A 23,530-nucleotide genomic window follows, 5' to 3' on the forward strand; every position below is an offset into this window, starting at 1 on the left:
GTTTCGTTTAATCTTCGGCCGTAGATTTTATTGATTTACTTACTAATAGAAATACTTGAAATTACGTTTTATTTTTAATTTCATGTCAAAACTTGTTTATTTATCTTCATTTCATTCGTTTATTTTTGTTCACGAAAGTTCTCAATAAATAGAATTGTAGTATGCAATCTGCGAAGTTTCGGACGAAACTTCGTTTTTCGTTGAATTAGAGTAGGCCCCAAGCATCAGCCCTACTGGGCCCCATCTTGGTCAAAAAACAATGGGTTTATATTTATTTTATTACTTTCACCAATATGTATCGTGAATTATTAATAATCACTACAAAAAGTAATAAATTTCGACCGATTATTCACATTTACCAAATCATGTGATTATTATTAATAATTTTGTAAAATTATTAATAATATTCAATTAATCAGATTTACCGTAACATATACAATGTGATAGGGGCGAGACTTCTAACCCGTTAAGGCTGAATACTACATCTAATTTTATCGACAAAAGTCCTGGGTCGAAGGGGTCGAATCCCCTCCCCCTAAAAATTATGGCTATTTTAATATTTTTTTTACTTTTTTGATATCAAAGGATGTATGCGTCGTAGAAACAAAAAAAAGACGACAAACGGTAGCTAATAACCTTGGCTAACTAATTCATTACTTTTTTCATATCTTTGATAATGTTTTGGTGAGAAAAAAAATCATTTGTGAATTATTCTTATCGAAAAAATCACTATTTTCCTATATTTTCAATTAGGCGTGCAACCCCCCATATTATTATTTTTGTCGATAAAATTAGATGTAGTACTCAGCCTTAACGGGTTAGAAGTCCCACGCCTATCACATTGTATATATTTTTTATGTTAAATAATGCTTTCGTGTCACGTTCTTGCTCAGTGGGTGATCATAAAGCTGTCTGCCAAGCTGCCACCAGGCGAGTTGGTGGCCAATCGTCATCCTAATTACAAGAAAAAGGCCAAACCTGGGAACTGAAACACTCGCGAAGTATTTACTCAATGACATCATTGGTTACGAAGATAATAAGTCACAATGAAGTAAAACATTTTCCATATTTATAAATCCATTAAATCTCCTAAAAATCTAAATGAAGTATTCATGTTACTGTATAGGTGTTTTAGCTGGTAGGTATTTTAATTTAACAAATGGCAACATTCATTTAATTTTGAAGTATTCCCAGAACTTTTTTATCATGTAACGATATCTTAAGTTCGAAATCCATCATTAACATTATATCTGATATCATTTATAAGTAGATTGTTTGAGATTATGAAATGTTTAAATAGCCATGAACCTAAGTAGGGAGCCCATTGTTGTAATTTCTCCTGTTAAGTATCTTATTCATCGAAGTGTTTCAACTTAGTGAGTACCTAAGTCTGGTTTATATATTTACCTGCTGCAGTGAGAAGTGCCACGAATAAGTAAAAATGAATAATAACTGGACGGGATTGGATAAATATTATACGGATCCGTCTTTAAAGGACATCTACAACACATTACTGAACGAGGATTTATCGGATTGTGTGGTACTTGCTCGAAACGTGTTAAGTAAAACTAACAATTGGTTGATATTCCAATTTTGTGAGAAATCGACGTCTGTATCTCGAAGCTTTCTGGAACGTGGTTTGATTTATTTTAGGCGTTATTACGACGCTGAACAAGCATTATTGGCGTTTAATAACGCACTTACGTTTGCACCAATTAATTCTGATGTTATGCAATTAGCATATTGTAGCAGAGCGGAACTTTGTTTATGCTTTCCTATTACATTTTCTTTAAGTCTAAATAATATTGATACTTGCCTTGCACTGGATTGTCCACGAGGTATAGTTCATAAATTAACGGAGATGAAATCTACAGCCAGTGAATTATTATACATCGAAAGAGAAGCATTGGAATATACGTAAGTATTACCATACTGCGCTTAGTCAATTACTTATTACATGGATAATTATATACTACTAATTGTAATCGGTAGATCTCCACCTGCCACAAACGAGGCATCACCAGTGTATAGGTGCAAATGCGAATTCTGTCAAAGAAGAATTATGCCAAATATTATATTTCTGCACCTTAAAAGTGTTCGGGGAATTATGTGAAGTGTGTTGTGTGTGTGAATATTGTATAGGCAGTCAGTTAAAATCACTTAATGCCCAGGCTATGACGGACAGCTATGTGTTATAATTGAATTTTTTTATCGTAATAGTGGTAAGGTAATTGTTACTTCGAACTGAAGGATAGGCAAACAGACGTAGAGCTATTTTTCATACAAAATGTTAAATTAAACCTGTTTCGTTTTTGTGTTACGTTTCAGATCTTCTCCGTTTGTTGACAATTTCTTCAAGCTCAAGAGCATCAATGTTGACGCACCGTGTGCTACTCCAGATGTAGACGTTATAGTCGAATCAGGACAAGTTAAAGTAGTTGCTGCTAAAGATATCAGAGTGGGGACGCTTCTCGTAAACGAAACTGCCTTTATGGCTGCGACTCATTCAAAAAATGTGACAACCTCATGCCATTATTGTCTTCGCATGTCACCCGATTCTATACCTTGTGAAGGATGCTGTAAAGCTATGTTCTGTGATGAAAACTGCAAAGAAAAATCTATGTCGGAGGGTCACGATGTTGAATGTAAAATTGTAGATATCATAGTGGATGATATAAAATTACCCTTCCAAACTGTTCTTAAGATACGTCGGTTGTGTAGCTCTTGGGACGAATTTATTGCCGTGTCTAAAGATTTGGGCGCTGATGGCGAGAAAAATGAAATTACAGCAAAGATCTTCGGTTCCAATAAGTTTTCTGTGTTGAAACCACGCGCTGACAATCCATTTGTCCACGGTAGAATGTTTAATAGATGCATGTGCATCGTTAATATAATTCATTATTTGGAAACGAGAACGTCATTCTTCCCAGAATGTTCCGAAGAGAGGGAAGCAGCCATACGTGCAGTGGCCCGGATATTTCTATATCTCTGCCTGTATTGTACACCGGTACGAATGTTACATGTAACTCATTGTGCCAAGGTCGAACTGCACAATTTCACGAACCGAGGATACTTTCCGTTGATCGGGAACTTGGATCATTCCTGTACACCAAATACATACGTGATTGGGCTTCGAAACAGTGCAGCACTGTTCGCTTTAAAACCAATAAAAAAAGGAGAGCTACTAACATTCAGTTACATGTAGGTACCTAATGAGTGAAGTTGTTCTCTTCCAAACTTTTAAAAACCAGAATTTAATTTGTATTTTTGTTTCACAGAGGTCATTATCTGGAAACTGAAGAATATGGAAAGGAGCGTGCAACAAAATTATTACACGATTATGGGATTGCGTGCAAAGACTGTGTTATCTGTGAAAATAATGTTCCACTAACGCAAAACCTGAATCCAGAACAGTTGGAAGCCTTCAGAAGTATGCCCAGGGGACAAATTGAGGAGAATACTAAAAATATTTATAAGGAAATATGTCGAGTTATGTATTTGCTAAATTCTGTTTCATTCTCTAAGGAGTACGATGAAGCATACATAGAATTTATCAGATGTGTAATGTTCTTCGTACGCATCAACTATAGAAATGATTATTTAAAAACTTACGAAGAAAATAGATTGTTAATACCGTTAACAACCAGCATCTAAGCGCGGTTTAGCTCAAAACTTGCTCAAACCCGTGCAGACGACCTATTATTATCTCTGAAACATGTTATTTACTTAAAACTTTAGAGAATTTCCTAATTATTATAATCATAGCTATACATGATTATCACTACTTACTACACAATATTCTTTGCATTATTAAATGTTTAACCTATCGAATGTTGTTTTTATTTTCCCTAAATTTAGTTATAGCAATAACCACGCTCGGAGTTTGTTTGTGCGAAAAAAATCGAAATGTGTATTTTCGTCTATGAACTAGAACTAGCGACATTTATCGCGAAATGTGCAGACTGAAGTGGTAGTGGGTAGGCCACATCGCTCGAAGAACTGACTCGACTGGTAACCGCAGATTGGAAGTCAAATAGCGAGTGGTCAACGTCCTCTACGTTGTACTAAAATACCTTTATGGAACACGCCGATAATCGAGCTTAATACCTGATGGTAAGCAATCGCCGCCACACTTGAAACACCAGAGGCATTACAAGTGCGTTGCTGGCCTTTTAGGGGTTAGGAAGGTTGTTGGGGAATCGGAGATTGGGAAAACGAAACACAACGCAAGCGTTGTTTCACGTTGGTTTTCGGTGAGACCTTGGTATCACTCCGGTCGATCCGGCCCATTCGTGCCGAAGTATTGCTTTCCCACACTTAAAGTATCAAGTTATCATCATATATAGTCCGGTCAAATTAGACCAAAAATATAGGGTGAAATTACATAAATTCGCAACAAGCTGAATTTCGCTACAATTGTTTAAAACACGATTATAAACAATAGCTGAAAGTTCCCCATCATTCCCGTGTGTGGAAAAAAAAATATTCAAGTTCAAATGTCAAAAAAATGAGTTTTTCGCGATTTTCAGCTAAACGGTAAGTTTTATCAGGAAATACCTAAGACTAAAATTGTAGATCATTAAATTATCTATAAAAATATACCAATACTTTTTTCTCACGAGACACCGTTTCGGAGATATCGCAGTGTAAAAAGTTGTAACAGTTGCAATAGTCATAACATGCATGAGTAGGTACGTCACGTATATTTATCCCTAGAGTTGTAATATTATGTAGTATAGGTTAAAATATTTTTCTGTCGGTCATTGTGTTTATCCTAACCAATATCGTGCTATTTGGAATTTCATAACAAAAATGTCAGAATATTGTTTTATATGTTCTAAACTTTTAACTGAAAGTGATGTTGTTACTGTTGAACGTGGTATAAAGACACTGATTAATACAAGTATCGAAAATGAAGATGAATTTTCGGAATATCTCCAAAATCAGAAATCTGTGACAATACATGAACAGTGTCGTAAAAATTATACCCGAAAGTCTTCTATTGCTGCGTCTATAAAGAGAGAACGTGAAGAGCAAGAAGCCAGTACTTCCACAGCAAGTCCTCCTCGTACTAGGTCACGTGTCAGAGAATCCGCTTTTTGTTTTAAAGAACAATGCTTATTTTGTGGCCAGGAGTTGAATGAAGAGTATGAAAAAAAATATCTTTAAAATTCCGCCGTCGAATTAGCCACGTAAGTACCAACTAGTATTGCAACTGTTACAACTTTTTACACTGCGATATCTCCGAAACGGTGTCTCGTGAGAAAAAAGTATTGATATATTTTTTATAGATAATTTAATGATCTACAATTTTAGTCTGAGGTATTTTCTGATAAAACTTACCGTTTTGCTGAAAATCGCGAAAAACTCATTTTTTTGACATTTGAACTTGAATAATTTTTTTTCCACACACGGGAATGATGGGGAACTTTCAGCTATTGTTTATAATCGTGTTTTGAACAATTGTACCGAAATTCAGCTTGTTGCGAATTTATGTAGCACCGAATGTCTAATTTGACCGGACTAATATCATAGGTATCAAGTTATAGGTTATCAAGTAGTCAAGTAATTACTCATGTAGTTGGTGTCAAGTGATTGTCCAAGTTAGTTAGGTTTATAATAAGTATTGGGGTAGATGGGTGGCCCGGAGGTTTAGGACGCCCGCTTCTATGCGTGATAGCACTATCATGCATGAGAAGCGCGCGTCGGTTTCGATAGATACCAATCTGACTTTTTCCGAGTTATACGTATTTTCTAAGATAATTTAGACACTACTGACAAACGGTGAAGAATAACATCGTGGGGAAACCTCCTTTAAATTTGAAATAGCCAACCTGCATTGAACAAGCGTGGTGTTTAATGTTCAAACCTTCTCCTTGCGATTTGAGGTCTTTGGTCAGCAGTGGCCATTTAATAAGCTGTTGATGTGATGCTGTTATGGTTAGACTTTGGTAAAGTATAGACCATTCATGTGCACTTTTGTAAGATACCAATTACCTTTACACATAAGTTCAAATAGGGAACATTATGTAAATAGGTGGTCTGTAACTTGGTAAAAAAACTGTTACGAGTATTGGCGTGTTTTCTAAAATAAATATTATAATCATAATTATCGTATTTAACATAAAAGTCATTGATAATAAACGATAACCTTATTTTTTATTGCAAACACTTATCTTTTCAAAAGATAACTTCAATAACGAAACATGAGAAATAACCGTTTTGTTAGTTAAACCCAAATGTAGAACAAATCCTAATTCCGTAAATAAATCCTAAAAAAAAATTGTTTTTTGTATTGGTAACCCACAGTGCAGTAATTGAACAATGAATGAAATGAGGAGATCCGCAAATGAATATAGTCGCTGACCAAGCATGCAAGTAGGGTTAAATCACTAGAGTTGCTGTGGGTGGGGCCATTCCGTTCCTATGTCGAACTAATTGTCACAGGGGCAGAGGAGTCCTAGAATGGAGACCACGTAACCCGCAAGGTGAACAGCTGACCTAATTATGGTCGCAGGAAGCAGTTTGACACCTGGAGCTGCGGAATACCTAGCGGGTTATGGAAGAGCAGGAGTAGGAACGGGCTGGTTTTTAGTCAGTAAGAGTCTGATATTCCCATTTGCTTCACCCAAGGCGAGAGAAGTTGTTGGATGATTTTCGCCCCAAAAAAAAGGGAGCCGCTAGATGCATGTCGTTTCCGACCAGATAGGCCATCTGGAAATCATTGGCGGATTGATTGATCATAGATAGGCCTGTGTATATTATTTTTACTGCACGGTTGGCGCGGTGGCTGGGCAACCGGTTGCTGCGCATCGTGTATTGGATCCGATTCCCGCACGGAGCAACTCTGTGTGATGGACAAATTGTTATTTCGGGTCTGGGTGTTGTTTGTGTATGTATGTTATAACCGCACCCACGACACATGTGGACCCACTGGTTTTTTTTAATTAGAGTTGAAGTTAACACAATCGAATAGGTGAAAATCTTGCACTAGGCACGCTGATAAAACTGATAAACGGAGACGTTGCCGACCTTTAATGGAGTTAGTATACATACATTTTTTGACGTCATTCTATCCCAATCCTTATTTCATTATAATTTTTCACCCAAGCTAACCAAATTACTGGTAATTTTATTCAATAAGCTGCTACGATGATTATTACAGATTTCAGCAGTTAAAACTGCGTGGCGTATTGAATATTTGTCTGAATACGATTGCATAGGAACGGCGTTTGTTTATAGCGGCCAACTTCTCACTACTTCTACCGGCCGGCGACCGCGGATAGGTTAGTGTTGGAGAGAACGCCATCCCGACGACACCTCTTCCGTGCTCCCATACATAAACGTAAGTAGCTTAAAAATACAGCAAATAACACGTAAGATTAATCTAAAAATAACACTTTCAAACTAAACTAACATTTTACCAAGAAAATCGTTAATTTTTCAAGTAAATTGAAGGTTACGATTTGGTTTATAGGTTAGGTCGCACGAAATATTATTTTTAATAAGTAGGTAAACTTGGTTGGATCGATTGTCTCTAGGTCGTGGAGGCGTTTATTTACAGTAGTTTGTCTGGTAAATGAATATTTAATTTATATTGGTTGTTGCTGTCGATAATTTTTGATTTATAGTCGATATGTGAACGTGATGTTACTAGCTATTTTAGTTCTAGGTAATTCTGATTACGAGTAAGCATTGTTAGAATTTGAATACGCTTGTATATTTTCGATTTAAAGACGTCTAAAGAAAAAAAACACGTCTTTTTCCACACCTTTGAACCTAAATTTAACGAATGCCGAAAACGAATAAATCATCATGATACGTTTATTACAAAACTGCGTAGGTTACATATTTCTGCAAACAAAAATTTGTACCAAATGCAAAAAACATCTTCAATACTAAAGGTCCATGCTTTTGTTAGCAATAGGGCAGATGAATATTTTTTATTTTAATGTCCTATTTTATATAAAATATTAGACACGTATTTTCTTACGGAAACAAATACTTTCGAAGATAATTATATCGATTTGAAATATCGCGTGACGTCACTTCAAGGTACATTTTATACGTAGAAATGACGTATTTGCTTCCCACTCCTAAACTTTCATTCGTTTTGTTTAAATTCTGTTATCTTATATGACAAAATAAAAAATAGGTGTCTAATATTTATTTATTATCTCTCTGAAGGACTAAATAGACTTGTAATTTTCATAGCCCGTCATAATCAGGTGTAAAATAAATACTTTTTCTTTCTTTCGAATTTCATAATATATCAAATACGAAATAATTACGAGATTTACAATATTATGATAACAGGTTGGACTATTACGTGTTGAAATTATAATTAATTCTTGTTGCTCAAATTAATATTATTGTAATTTTATTGGCAATTAAGACACCTTATTGTACATTCAATACTTAGGTGATTAAAATGTTCATGTCGACAAAATCTTTCGTGGAATTATGCAATATAGTAAACTATGTTAATTAGCCATTGTTTGTTAATTTTTATATTTAAACTAACAGAGTGAAGTTCTAGAGGTATTTTTAATAACAAACATCCGTTTTCTTGTGAATTGTCTGACAGAAAAACCTGAATGGAATAATAGACTTAATAAAATTAGCCAGTACCCGAGGCTTCACACGCGTTAAATTAGGAGTAAAACTATATATATAACTGTATATTTTAAAAAGTACATTGACAACCGTTGCGTAGTTATAATAATATCTAGGTATACATACATACATTAGTATTATGGGTCACGTAGAAGTAATAATAATTAATTAGGGACTAATAATGACCAGAAACCAGGCACCAGCACAGCGTTGTCTGATAAACCCGATTTTTTCTGCGATCTGCAATTCGTTTGCATGGAGGATATGAAAAACCCCTCTTTTATAGACTTATCATAGTCCAGCAATGGACTCACAAAGCCGTTCTTGATGGTGATGATTTATTATGTATTCAATATACCTCCTCCTCCTTGCGTCGTTTGTCCTCAATGCTGAGGGTCGTGACGTCGATAAATTACTTTCTTGCGGGCTATCGTTTACCATCTTGTCCTGTGTTCGGTGGCGTCAATGGCAATTTCCAATATACATTGGTGGCTATCTTTCGGAAGCCCGGTCGATACGGACCGTATCTCCGAACGCACGCTAGTCATACTCTCTGTTATCACCATTTATTACCAATTACATTATTATTCATTGTCTCCATTATTTCTCTTACATATTCGTACGTGGTATAATACGTACTTTTTAAACTTTGACTTGATTTTATGTTTAAAGTTAAAGTTAAAGAAGAATTTTCATGAACTGACTGTCTGTCGCACGTGTTCACACCATGGTTTCATACATGGATACAATTTTGATTATCAAATTGATACATTGATATTACAAAAGTATGGACATTTGATATAATAAATAAATAAATAATATTTCTGTGGTTTCACACATGCAAGTCAATGTAAATCCACTGTTGGACTATGGGCATTCTCTAAAAAAGACGGATTTGCCATGGTCTCCTAAAGGGTTATCTACCTATCTATCTATCTACCCTACATCTAGGGCTTATTAAAGAATGCTGATGCCCGGTCTTTGTTAAATATTATGTAGTCTCTCAGTCGGTTCTTAAATCAACATCAGGAAAGATGGTAGCGACAAATGGAGGTATTCTACTCTGCCTTAGGGACCGTGGTTGGTAAAGAAGAAATATAGGTATTCCGTTATTTTTAAAATGATTGTTTCTTTTCTAGAACCATGCCTGAAGTCGTGTTCTACTACTTTCCCGTGAAGGCTCTGGGCGAGTCCATCCGATTGCTGCTGGCTTACGGTGGGCAGGAGTTCGATGACCGTCGTATCCCACAATCGGAATGGCCTGCATTCAAGCCAAGTAAGTTTAAGTTTAAGTAAGAGTACGATAGGCTCAATTCTAGAATGTAGGTAACAAAATAGCCATAATAATGGAGAACGAGTGTATATATTGTATTGTTAATGTATTATATAACGTATATATGATCTAAGCGCCATTAATTGTTATGACTGGAGTTTATACAGCGTGTCTAGGCCTCGTGATATTCTAAACAATTACCTGCTGTAGTGTACCAGGCACGAATGACCCAGTCATATAAACCAGCGTGAACCATGGCCTGTTATCGCCAGGTTACTCCAAAAGGCCAGTAACGCTTTGGGAGTGTCCATAGGCGGGTGGTTTTCCGAAAAAAATCACAAAATGTTAACGGCGTCATTACCCTCAACCAAAAGTTAACAATTCTGCCGATTGAAACACAAAATTTGGTTTCAATAAAATAAGCTGTGACACTGCTCTCAACCAATCCAATAAAAATAAGGATGATAATAAGCTACCGCGATGCTTAATAACGCAGGAGATTAATGATTTGTTAAATAAAAGTTAAAGTTTTTCGGAAAACCACCCAGGCGATGCTGATTGCTAATCATCCTCAAAGATTCAACGCTTCTGCCTTCTGCTCGTTTTTTTATACAGTACGTTGCCTCACACTTAGATTTTTTCCTGTGTCATGGATAGGTTTACAAACATACAAATTCACATGTACATATCACATCCAGATCCGGAACGACAATTTGTGGATCACACATAGAGTTGATCACACAGGATATATATGCAGTCATTTGCCCGACCATCCTATAAATAAAGAATATCACACACATTGTAGGTATATTACAAACGTTATATTACCTAAATAGGTCACCCTATCGTTCGTTGAATGTTTAGTTTCACGGATTTACCTGACGATAACACTTCTATTGTTTTCTTAAGCTCACAGGATTTGTTTAATTAAAATTACGTGTTGCACTCTGTAGTCTCTGCTTTTGCCAGTGTGACAGGATAATAATGTTAAGTAATAGGCATGTGCTAACTACTCTTAAAGACTGCGTTTTCTTATCCTGGACTTTAAAAGAGACTATGACCTCTGAATGTTTCGGCATTTCTTCTCAGAGCAGTCCGATAGAAAATGCCAGCCTCATCTAGTTATTTAAGAGATTGACGTGTTAAAGAGTTACATTGTAACATATTTGCAAAAAAAAAACATTTATTAAATAAAAGAAAATCTTTAGCGTCTGGCTCGAAGCAGGAGTAGGAACGGGGTGATTTTTAGTCAGTAAGTGTCTGGCACTTTACTAAGGCAGGACCAGTTATTGCATGATTTTCACTTGGGTGAAGGCGAGAAGGAGTGTCAGACTCTAACCGAGTAAAGACCCTCCCTACTCCTGCTTCGAGCCAGACGTTAAAGTTATACTTTTATTTAATAAGAAAAAGCTGTCCTTAGGCATAGTAAGCTTAGTTAGCATCTACTTCGAACCGAAACTCCGATAACCCGGTACATAACAACCCAGCATTAGGAGTATTAGACAGAACACTAACTTTCTCACAATTATACTGTGAACAGTTTACAAAACAAGTTGAATGAAAGGGAAAGGCGAATAATGGCTAAATGATGTGAAAGAGTGAGGAAACAAGCCACTATTGTAGTGAGTGGGTTATCAGGCCGGTGGCCGGTGTATCAACATCCTTATTTCGGGATAATGCTTTGAAGAGAGTATCAATGGAAGACATTGATGTTTGGAAGTTATTTGAGTTCTTCAATGATAAGGCTCGGTACTAAGGGTCACACACGTCCAGTTGTTAAGAAAGACTTTTATGTTATTTATTTTTTATTATCTCTTATAATATTCCGTTGTTTAAACGTATTCAGCTCATAGTAAGACTGTTGTAAAATGAGTCTGTGCCGCACTCGGAGACATTAAAAGATTACTTAAGCCATTCCTTAGTAACGATTTTGTATTGAAAACAATTGCTAAGGACTGGTTTAAGTAACCATTAAATGACTCTGATCGAAATCGTCTGCAATATCTTTACATTAAATAACTTTTACATGAATTGCTTCTCGGGCTGCCCTACTAATTTCGAGTTACACCGGGACTCTTAATCACTGCATGCGTAGGTGACGTTGGTGATTGTTTCATCGACTCTTTTACACATTATATTATTATTTACTATTGCACCATACACATCATCATTAGCTATTTTTTATGGCACCACAGCAACGTCACCTTCCATTGGATAAATTGACAAGATACCGCCTCCCTTAATAGTCACTTCGTTAACATGCTACCAAAATAGTGATCTTAATTAAAGTGTATTTTAGCTACTCTGTTCCCGAATCCGGTAATATGAACTTAATAGGTCTTAAAGTTTTTGTTTGTTTCTTATAGTGAACAAAAATTTGTTGTGACTTTATCTTGACTGTTAATACGGGAATCCGGCAACGGTCTATTTAACAATTCAGAGAGAAAAGTATGCATGATTAAGAAAGATAAAGTATGACATATATTAAGGATTATCAACAGCATACAGCAGTTTCGAGGAATTGCATCAAGTTTTCGATAAAAAGTCGTGGAAATACATAAATGCATTGATAATATAATTATACCTATGAGTCACTGTGAACATACTAATATAATTTCATGTAGGTATGTATGTGTGTTTGTGCATGTAATAAAAATGTGTCGTACGATTGTCGTTTATATGTTATCTTGGGTGACAACAGCGACGAAAAAAAAAACAGTTTGTTTTTCTTATCTTTACACAGTCAACACTTGAACCATCTACAGATGTTCCATTTTGGATTTTGATGAAATATCTAGAATATTCCTGTATAGTTCCTTCAACTCAATCGTTTTGTCATGTCTACTAACAATATTTTTAGGTGCGATAACGCAAAAATAGGGTTAGTTTACCTTTATTTTTTTTATTTTTTTTGAGGGGGGAAAATCATCCAATGACTTCTCCCACCTTGGGCGATGCGAGAGGGAGTGTCAGACTCTTACTGACTAAAAACCACCCCGTTCCTTCTCCTGCTTTTCGAGCCGGAGCCCGCTAGGTAGTCCGCAGCTCGGGCTACTTTACCTAGCGGATTACCGGAGCTCCGGCTCGAAAGGCAGAGGAGTAGGAACGGGGTGGTTTTTAATCAATACGAGTCTGACACTCCATCTCTGTTGGTTACCAACTTCTGCATCGCAGCATCATCATTTAGGGGAAACAGCTTTTCCTAAAGTAAATGTAAAAAACAGGTTTATGTATCAGTGTTTGTTTATTTAAACTCGTTAATCTCAAGAACTATAAGTCACTATACTATATAGTACGAACTGAAAAATATTTTTTGAATTGTGTATGTAGTTGATTTATTGAGGAAGGCGGTATGCCGTACTTCACATCATCAGCCTATAAGTGACAACAGCTGACCAAAGGCCTCTTCTCTCATGGAGAAAATTTGAGCATTAACCACTACGCTTGCTCAATACGGGTTGGCATGCAGTACAATAGGTTGCAATAGGTTGCTTATGGGCAGACGTGCTCCATCGTAGGCCGCATATCACTTACCATCACGAAGTGAGATAGCGGCCAAACGTCGACCCATCAAATGTAAAAAAAGTACTTAGTACCTACATAATATATCACGCTACGATCAATAGCAGCAGAGCTGCGGTAAATAATAGTAGTAAAACAAACGGAACTTGATCAAGTATTCCGATAATGATACGTTCAGTAGTATCATTTTGTTATTGATTGGTAGTACATGTATACTCACAGGTAGCTGATAATAATTGATAGACAAGGTCGCTCATATAACAGAAATAGTATCATCGTTCTACTGACGTGTTCTTTATTTATTGGTGTTCGTTTTGAGAAAGCCTTCCAGGATAGGTCCGTGGGCTTATCTACAAGTGTAGACACAAGCACATCAAGCTACCTACTTGCGTGTAATAGATTTTATACCATGTTGAAGTTCAATAAAGTTAAAAATCGATTGAATAAATGAAACATTTTTAGAGTTTAAAACCATTTTGGTGTGCAATAAGATTGAAAATAAATTAAAATGTTTTTAGATTGGATTAGCTTGCTAATCTAGCATCTGAGAATAAAAAAAAATTAGGAATTTAGTAGGTATATATTATATTTGTTTATCCGGTAAATTAAAATAAGCTCGCCTACATCAACTACACACACAATAATAATATCTATAGATAGCTGTCAGAAAGTGGGTGTAGTAAACAATTTTGTTGGCTAACCAAAATGCTGTTTCCTGAAGTCTAGTATTTACTAAACACAGACTATTTTTGCAGCAGGAAAATTATATTTAGACACCGATCATTTTTAGCAAAAACTTATCACAAGTAAAAATGTACGCCTCAACCTTTTTAGCTTTCATGATACTTATATGTTAAGTTTTATAATCTCACAGTTTTCCCAATTTAAAATGTATAAATAGGCAGAGGACATTTTTTGTCGAGGATCCTGATACAGATACAGGACGACATGTTTAGGTTTAAAAAAAATGAGAATTATTATCTAAAGAATTCCCCTCTAAAGTCATGACAATACTTTTTATAGATCAAACTAATCTAATACCACAATGGCCTCATACAATACACCTACAGCTCATGGAATGAATGGCAACAAAAATGGTTCAAATCGTTCACTAACTGCATGCAAGGTTTAATAGAATATGCTACACAGTACACGCGTCTAATGAAGCTTTACAAAACCAATTTATCTTGGTCTCGCTTTATATCATCTTTCCATACATTCATATATCAGTTTATATTGGTTCTGAATAGTTTAAAGTGCAGTCGAACAATCGTACAATAGTCCTACTGCCCACTTTGTGACGTCATTGAGCGACCAATTGAGTCGAGCGTCTCTTCACACGATATTTGCACAGTCACTCCCGTCAAGGCCATTAGATCTAGGTTACATTGACAAGCGGAAGCGGGTTTATGATATAAATGACTTTGTGTATCGGTTTTGTTGTCATTGTATTCCGTTTATAGATTGAAATACGTAATAACGAATGTCAATCTGTGTAGGTACCGTACTAGTATAGTTAAAAAAAAAATTGCCTCTCATTAGGATTTTCTCCTGTGTTTACAAACATACACGTCACACCCAGTCGCGAAACAACAATTTGTGGATCACACAAAGAGTTGTTCCGTGCGGGAATGGAACCAATTTGTTTGTTAGTTTAAAAATAATAGACTCTGTGTACTGTGTCAATATCTACATTATTGTAATAGAGATGGAAGCTGTACAGAGATTAAAAACTCTGTTAAGTACCTAATAGTCTGTTTGAAATCTGGAATATAATATTATGTATATCATTAAATCGCTACCGCATATCCAGTTTTATCCGCTCCTCTCATTACTGTGTCCATACCTACAAAAACATGTTTGATAATGATTCGTTTCGGCTCACAGTCCGACCTTGGCCGCGGCAGTTATATTATATAACAATGTATATATGTACATGTTATGTATGTTACATTTTAAATTTATTATTGCTATCTGGTTATTTTATGCGTCTGTTTTCCTAATGAACTGATGCCCAACGAGGGACTTTTAAATATAAATTACGACTTTTTATGGGAAAATCAGCCATTATTGTAGGTTTTTAGAATACTTTATTGGATTTCTTATGTCCTTAAGGACCAAGTTCGTTTAAAGTATTGCAGTCAAAATTTAGAGACCGTTATTAAAATTCATATAATATGATTCGACTAGGTCAAGTTTATTGCAAACTACATACCGTAGTCCGTAGGGGAAATTTTTTCATGTGGTCTTAATAAACGAGGTGATTTTTAGTCAGTAAGAGTTTGACACTCCCTCTCGCCTCGCCCAAGGCAGAAGAAGACATTGGATGATTATCCCACCTTAAAAAAAATCCCACAAAAATAGCATTCAGTGTATAAAAGCTAAAGAGATTATTTCTTCCAGAGACCCCATTCGGTCAGATGCCAGTCCTGGTGATTGACGGTAAGGAGTATGCCCAGAGCCTGGCCATCAGCCGGTACCTCGGCAACAAGTACGGAGTGGCTGGAGACTCCCTCGAGGATAACCTGGAGATCGACCAGAACGTTGACCTCATCAATGATCTGCGTGCAAGTGAGTATTCGGCCTAAAACGTGTGTACCACTTTTATATTGTCACGCCTTTTATCCCCGAAGGGGTAGGCAAGGTACACATTATTCACAATTGATGTTGTAAGTCCCAATATCATATATGCTATAATACGGGCACATTTCCAGACTCCGTGCCTAAAGCTCAGCAATATTTTACCCGACCCAGGATTCGAACCCGAGACTCCTTGTCCGGCAGTCAAAACTGTTAAATATATCTTAATATAAAGTGAGACAGATGAGAGACACTATAGTCAGGAATTACTACACACACAGGCTGATTTTGTCAAGATAATATACCACGCCATTACTTAATATCTTTATTATTTTATATGACAATACTCACACCAGTAATTACAGAGATCCCCAATGATGGCACCAATGCAAAGATAATTAATATAAAATAATAAAATCTATTTTTGTCTACCGTTGTTGTGTTTTGTTTTATGTTGAAACATTGTGTAATATTGTGCAATTCTAATAACGATTATGTCTTTGCATGATCCGTCTCGCTCACGACCTTCACTGCGTTGTTTGAGGCGTAATGCGGCTTGTGATTAAGAACTCCTACCACGGCTTGAAACTGGTTGAGTTACTTTGTCAAACAATTATGTTACCACCGTACTCAGAGTAATTTAATTAGCAATGGTTTTTAAGTTAGCAACGGTTTTCGACACTAAATCGTTACTAAGGAATAGTAAACTATACTATAACTAATTTAAAAGTTATTATTAGATGTCTCTGAGTGCGGCAGTAAGTAGACCGTAGAAATTAATTCATTCTGTTTCTCTATACAGAGGCTGCAGTAGTACAGTATGAACCTGATGAGACTGTGAAGGAAGCCAAATACGCCGACTTCGTGAAGAATGTATTCCCAGACCTATTGGAGAAATTGAGCGCCATCTTTGTCAAGAACAACGGCCATGTTGCTTTAGGAAAGGTAAAAAACTTTACTTTTTTTTATGGTACACATCACCTGATGGTAAGCAATCGTCGCCGCCCATGGACACTTGAAACACCAGAGGCGTTACAAGTGCGTTACAATAGAAGAAGCTGGGGAATCAGGGATTGGAAGGATTGGGAAGGGGGGAATTTGATCTCCGGTAACCTCACTCACACAACGAAACACAGTGCAAGCGTTGTTTCACGTCGGTTTTCGATGAGGCCTATATCACTTCGGTCGATCCGGCCCATTCGTGCCGAAGCTCTCCTACACTTTACTAAATATAAAACTAAGACCCCTTCTGCGTTCCATTTTAGATAGATCCAAAAATGATACTTACGAACAAGTTGGTAAGTTAGGCATTAGTAGGAATGTCGGGTAGATATGGGAGGAACACAAAATTAATGTGCGTTGACCTAACAGTACATTTTTACAACCTTTTTTATGGGTTCTTCTTAATTATGCTGGTCTATTCAAATGGATTATGGACACTATAATTATAAATGGTTGTTGTTTTTGTGTAGCTTGTATAACCTAGAAACTGGAGAGAGAAAAATTTAATTTTGAGTTTAAGATTGACGATCCATACCAGGGAATACTTAAGAGAAAAAAATTGTACCACCTTATTCATTACGATGTACAAATATTTGACTTCTAAAAGCTATTATGCTGTATCATGCAACAATGTCTTGACTAATCCTCGCTGTAGTTAACAAAAAGTAATCCTGTTAGATGTAGATGACGCCATAGTTATGGTGCTATGTCATGACGATGTGGATTATGAGATTAAGAGGATCTGACTAATACGGTCATGGAATGACTAAGTAGGTTGTTTATCGTTCTATAGGATATAGATACTACTTCTAATGGTGAAGAGTAGAGGCAAAAGTTTGAGGATACGTGGTAGTTATTTTAATATATTTTTTAATGAATTCTACAACATAAAACGTAATATGTAGAACTAAAATAAAAAAAATTAAGATATCTAAAAATTATTCACTATTTATTTACAAAGCATCAAAAAAAAAAATTCGTCCGCATCGACGTCAGTAGGGAAAGTACCCAGAAGGCTGGTAGGAATATCCTCTGACCGAAGAACAGACCAGCTTTCAGGTCATGAGATACTTGGTAATAGTTAGGAGGTACATAAGTTACTCAATAACAAATAGAAGTTCACTTCCAATCAGTTGATCTGGAAGTTATTGCGCGAAGTCTATCTTAATTAGTAGATGTCTTATGGGCGACACGCTAGAAGAAGCTCAAATGTTTTTTTTTTGCAGTTGACTTGGGGAGATTTCGTGTTCGCGGGTATGTTTGACTACCTGAAGATGATGCTGCGCATGCCTGACCTGGAGAAGAAGTACCCAGTGTTCCAGCAGGTCATTGACAACGTGTACTCCATCCCTAAAGTCAAGGCGTACGCAGACGCCGCGCCCCCTAGCGACATCTAAATATAAACTCTGGAAACAACACGTACAATACTAAAGAGCTATTTTTGAAAATATCTCGAACGCGTGTCGAATATTTTTATCTTATACATAATATAGAATATAGAAATAATATTTACATTCGTCAATATTATGTTATTGATATTTTTCCTATCACTGTTAGATTGTAAGGATGTGTTTAAATGATAAATAAATGTTATTTAAAATTATGTATGTCTTTGTTTTTTTTACGAAATCAAGTTTGTCTGACACCTCTTATAAGCATTGATTCTTTAAGAGCTACTTTTTGTTATTATAGGACATTAAGACCATATTATTAAAATGACCATGATTTAAGGGCCTTATGACGCTTTTCCAAAAAAGATGTGCTACTACGTTGCTTTAAATACCAATCAATATACATTAGTACCTATACATAGCTTAACACTAGTGGAAACAGACTTAGTTCAGCTCTTTGCTTTTTAAATATGGAAAGAAGCGATGATAATACAGCTAAAATGCAATGCCAATATGCACCCACTGGATAGTTAGATTTCCAAAATGAAGAAGCAATCCAAGTTCAAACTAAAATCGTCTGCAGTTTAGTAGTCGTATGCGCATGAATATGCATAGACGAGGCGACGCAGGCGCGCGGTCACCGACCGGTAGTGACCGTGAACGAAGCATTATGTAAGCAGCTATGGGTAGGAGATCCCATCACTGCTGCATTTTTATTCAGTAGTTAAATGGGTTTTAACTACTAACAATAATTAGTCTTAAAAAAAAAGAACTGGACCAGTTTGGCATTCCATATTAATTTCACTACCAAAATTAACTTAGACACAGTATATTTAAAAGTACACAAAGTTAAATTAACAAAAAAATTAAGACAGACATCACTTTGAATTATGTTTTTTTTTTACTGTACAAGCTTACAGATTACTAGATGGTAAGCAATCGCCGCCGCCCATGGAGACCTCAAGCCGAAGCATGGCTCTCCCACACTTAAATAGCCTCAAAGAATGCTGTCCTCGATCCATATGTAATGTAAGTATATTTTCGAAAGGACAGAACTCCTAACGATTGAGGAGATGTAGCTTCCATCATCAGCTCATCGAAATGATATGATGGCCATCAGACGCAAATCGTTGGATAGCTTAATGAAATTGTAGCATAAATATAATAAGTACATAATAATTAGAGAGTTCCCCTCGATTTCCCTGGGATCCCATCATCAGATACTCACTATAAGGTAACTGTGCCAACTTGAAAGTATACCTTAAGGAACAAAAAGAGTATCACGCAAATTGAACCAGAAATTTTTAAGTAATCGATGTCCAAATCCACGAAGTATCGTGAAAATGACATCTTTCAAGTACTTACTGATACAAAATAAACCCAAAAGACTTAAAAAAAATGTTTCAGTCTGATTAGAAAAAAAGATATTAAATGGTGTGTCACACTGTGATTATTAAATAAGACTAATTATGGTGTAATACTTAGGTATAAACAACAAAATGTAGGTAAAATGACGTTCGATGAGGTGTTTGCTGACAAGCCTCGCGCGACTGTTTCTATACGTATATATCTACCGGCCGGCGTTCATAATCCCACCAGTGTTAGTTTGCCCACCAAGCCGGTAGCACCACAGACTCATAACACCAGTTGTAAGTACCTGTTCCAAACTCTCTCTTTTCTACAAAATAACTTAGAAACGTCTGTATTTTCAACCTTCTGTTCCTTAAGTGACTATTTGCGTCTGATGATCATCATCTCATGTTGATGAGCTGATGATGGAAGGAACAACTCCTCAATGGTTAGGAGTTCAAAGAAAATTCTTTCAAAAATATACTTAAATATGGATCGAGAATAGCATTCGTTGAGGCGTTTTGGTAGACCTGATCCTGATTTAGATTTAGGCTTAGATTTCAATAGATGTGGTCTTCCATTTATTGGGTTTGTTTCTTCATTGTTTACCTCTAAAACTAAAACTAAACACCAAAAAATTACTTATTATTCATTGTACTGCCTATCCACTGCTAGTTTACAATTCGGTGCCACAAGCCCATACCGTTTCGTGTTAGTGAAAAAGGAAATAATTTTCAGAGACATGCCGAAATACGTGTTCCACTACTTTAATGGCAAGGGTTTGGGAGAGCCAGTGCGTCTGCTGCTGGCTTTCGGAGATGAAGGGTTTGAAGACCATCGAGTAGCTTTCAATGAGTGGACGGAGTTCAAGCCAAGTAAGTAAAACAATTGAGACTTCTTCTTTGGTGATAAAAATTTTGTTAAACATTTTTTTTAATGGTTTTAGGTAGTGATTGTTAAATATTCGTATAAATTTCACAAGCACTCATGCTACACCTGCAGTTTTTGCTCCTTATGTGGTAATTATTAAAGATAATACAAGATAAGAACGTAAAATATCTCTATTTGTCACTTACCAAGATAAGTTCCACCTGATTCATGTATTTGTCGCAGGAGAATTGTAAAATCTGCTTTTTTACATAACGATTAGCCATTTAGAAAAACAGGGCGTTTAGCAATACGACTAGCCGAATTGAATATGGCTAAGTCAATATATGCTAAGTCCTTTCGGCGCTATGCGTTATTCGGCATAGCCATAATGTAAAGAGAGTGCATGGTCGTTATGCACCTATTCGGGACAGGATTTTCTAAAAAAATGGAAAAATAGAGATATGTGAATTTTATTGTATGTATGATAAGTACCAAAAAGTATTCCTTAAACATCAGAAACTCCGGAGCTGCAGGATACCTAGCGCGTTTACTGGGGCTTCGGCTCGAAAAGCAGGAGTAGGAACGGGGTGGTTTTTAGTCAGTAACAGACTGCCATTCGCTCACGCCTCGCCCAGCCTCGGCAGAAGGCATTAGACCACTAAATCATCAGATTCCATATTAATATGACCGTTAATTATAATCACATATTTAAAAGATAGTCTTGCAATAATATTGATTTATTTCCCAGAGACCCCCTTCGGTCAGATGCCATTCCTGGAGTTCGACGGCAAACAGTACGCCCAGAGTCTGTCCCTCGCTCGCTACCTCGGCAATAAGTACGATCTGGGAGGAGACACCCTCGAGGATGCGCTGGAGATCGACCAGAACGTCGACCTCATTCACGACCTTCTTACGAGTAAGTGTCATAAAAACACACTACCAATGGTTTTCTTTTTTTTAGTATGATTTTCTTGTTGCAAGGTAATAGTGAAATGTTGTACAGGCGCATATTTCTGTAGTAGATAGTTAGTAGTTTCCTAGTTATTTATAAATAATCTTGATTGATTTCTTAAATCGGGGACCTAGTTATTTGTTTAAAATAATTTTATTATCATTCTGTAAACTGTGTTTGGCTTTTTTTGATATTTCGAAATATTTTTTAGTAGCACGGTGTCTGGAATTATTTTTGTTTTACAGAGGGTATAATTGCATACCACGAGGAGGATGAGGCTGTGAAGGAGAAGAAGTATGCTGAGTTCAACAAGGATGTGTTCCCCAACTTGCTGGAGAAACTGAACGAGATCATCACTAAGAACAACGGCCATGTTGCCCTTGGAAAGGTAAGGGATTTACTCATTTATGTATTTATTTATTTAATTGAACAGAATCGTATAAAAACCATTACACTACTCTATACCTACATTATACAAATAAAAAGATAAAAGAAATTACAAAATTAACAATTAATTTAGTTCATTAATCTATCTCTTTCGCAAAACTTCATTTCGACAAAAATAATTATCTTTCACTCTAAAATACGTCATAATACCTCTGGCTTCGAATTTAGGAATTAGTTTAAAAATTCCTCAGTTTAATTTCAACGTATAAAACTTTCATTAGTACACTGGTACGGCACGCCTTTCATACCTTGAAACAAGTCAGAGAGCCACACCCACTGACGTGATGGAGTGGTTCATCAATCACTCCATCACATTCAATAGCATAAGTGCTATTGAATTGCTCCCATTGAAGGTACTATCAAGAGTTTTTTCTTGTCGAAAAATATAATATTCAGGCTGACTTTGATCTTATACATTTGCTTTGGATTCGGTGCCTCTTACAGGTGTTGAGGTGGCCACCGGGGTGGTTTTAGTGACGTAAAAATCCCACACAACCTAGTTTTTCCCCCAAAAAGCTAGACGCCTTTGGAAGGTTTCACAATTGTCATCAAAAAAAGGATACATTTGCTTTGTTGGCTCATCTACCCAAAATGTGTCCTAGCCCACACGATAGCATACTTACCACTTATTTACAGTTGGTCACTTGCTCACGTATCCCTTTCTTTTTAAGGGGGAAAATAATCCAATGACTTCTCTCGCCATGGGCGAGGCGAGAGGGAGTATCAGACTCTCACTGACTATAAACCACTCCGTCCCTACTCCTGCTTTTCGAGCTGGAGCCCCGGTAAACCCGCTAGGTGGTCCGCAGCTCCAAATCAGGTTCAAGTAAACTTATCTTTTTTTTCTGTTTTAAGCTGACGTGGGGAGATTTCGTGTTCGTCGGTTGGTTTGACTACATCAAGGACTTGCTGGTCGTGCCTGACTTGGAAAAGAAGTATCCAGTATTCCAGAAGGTCGTTGACGCCGTGTACTCCATTCCCAAGGTGAAGACCTACGCTGATGCTGTAGGGCCCACGGAGTTCTAAATTTAAGACTAAAGAGATTGCATTTTATACCAAGGCTGTGTTTAAGTAGTAAGTGTTTAAGTAGAAGTATATTGTTTTTAAATAAATAACTTAGAATTTAATGTTTGTTACTCATTTATTTTCTACTAAACCTACATAATGAGTTATGATGACTCCATTTATAGTGGAATGATGATTCTGAATTATTGTAGCATTTGAAAATCAGAAGGAATTGCAGCATTTGTCTGAATTTGTTAGCCATTAACAGATTACTCGTAAAATATATTAACATAATAAAATATGATAACGAATAAAATATTTTAGTATGACCTTGGGAGGGACGAATTTTAGCCATCGCGTACGGCAAACGCATTAGCTATATTTATAATACTAGTACCACTAGTACCCTTAGTACGAGTTTGCTTTACGTTTAAACGAAAGCGCGTTCGGCGCTCTAATTGGTTAGTTTATTCGAGCCGTCCAATCAGAGCGTCGAACGTGCTCTCGTTTCGATTACTTTAA

At 36.4% G+C, this 23,530-nt stretch overlaps 3 protein-coding genes across 3 annotated transcripts; all 3 read left to right on the plus strand.

Moving 5' to 3' along the window:
- The first annotated feature begins 1,386 nt into the window (after positions 1 to 1,386).
- On the plus strand, positions 1,387 to 3,827 carry LOC118272063 (SET and MYND domain-containing protein 4). The gene is made up of 3 exons (XM_035588370.2): positions 1,387 to 1,917; positions 2,329 to 3,201; positions 3,279 to 3,827. The coding sequence occupies exons 1-3, from the start codon at positions 1,442 to 1,444 to the stop codon at positions 3,652 to 3,654; spliced, it is 1,725 nt and encodes a 574-aa protein (XP_035444263.2). The 5' UTR covers positions 1,387 to 1,441; the 3' UTR covers positions 3,655 to 3,827.
- Positions 3,828 to 7,181: 3,354 nt separating this feature from the next.
- On the plus strand, positions 7,182 to 18,596 carry LOC118272015 (glutathione S-transferase 2). Its single transcript, XM_035588305.2, has 5 exons — positions 7,182 to 7,345; positions 9,756 to 9,892; positions 15,815 to 15,982; positions 16,794 to 16,936; positions 18,220 to 18,596. Exons 2-5 carry the CDS (start codon positions 9,760 to 9,762, stop codon positions 18,388 to 18,390), a joined length of 615 nt encoding a protein of 204 aa, XP_035444198.2. The 5' UTR covers positions 7,182 to 7,345; positions 9,756 to 9,759; the 3' UTR covers positions 18,391 to 18,596.
- A 1,284-nt stretch (positions 18,597 to 19,880) lies between these two features.
- LOC118272232 (glutathione S-transferase 2-like) lies at positions 19,881 to 23,130 on the plus strand. Its single transcript, XM_050693846.1, has 5 exons — positions 19,881 to 20,033; positions 20,473 to 20,609; positions 21,353 to 21,520; positions 21,802 to 21,944; positions 22,859 to 23,130. The coding sequence occupies exons 2-5, from the start codon at positions 20,477 to 20,479 to the stop codon at positions 23,027 to 23,029; spliced, it is 615 nt and encodes a 204-aa protein (XP_050549803.1). The 5' UTR covers positions 19,881 to 20,033; positions 20,473 to 20,476; the 3' UTR covers positions 23,030 to 23,130.
- The last annotated feature ends 400 nt before the right edge of the window (positions 23,131 to 23,530 follow it).

This window comes from Spodoptera frugiperda, chromosome 5, assembly GCF_023101765.2.
Source record: "Spodoptera frugiperda isolate SF20-4 chromosome 5, AGI-APGP_CSIRO_Sfru_2.0, whole genome shotgun sequence".
Classification (NCBI taxonomy): domain Eukaryota; kingdom Metazoa; phylum Arthropoda; class Insecta; order Lepidoptera; family Noctuidae; genus Spodoptera; species Spodoptera frugiperda.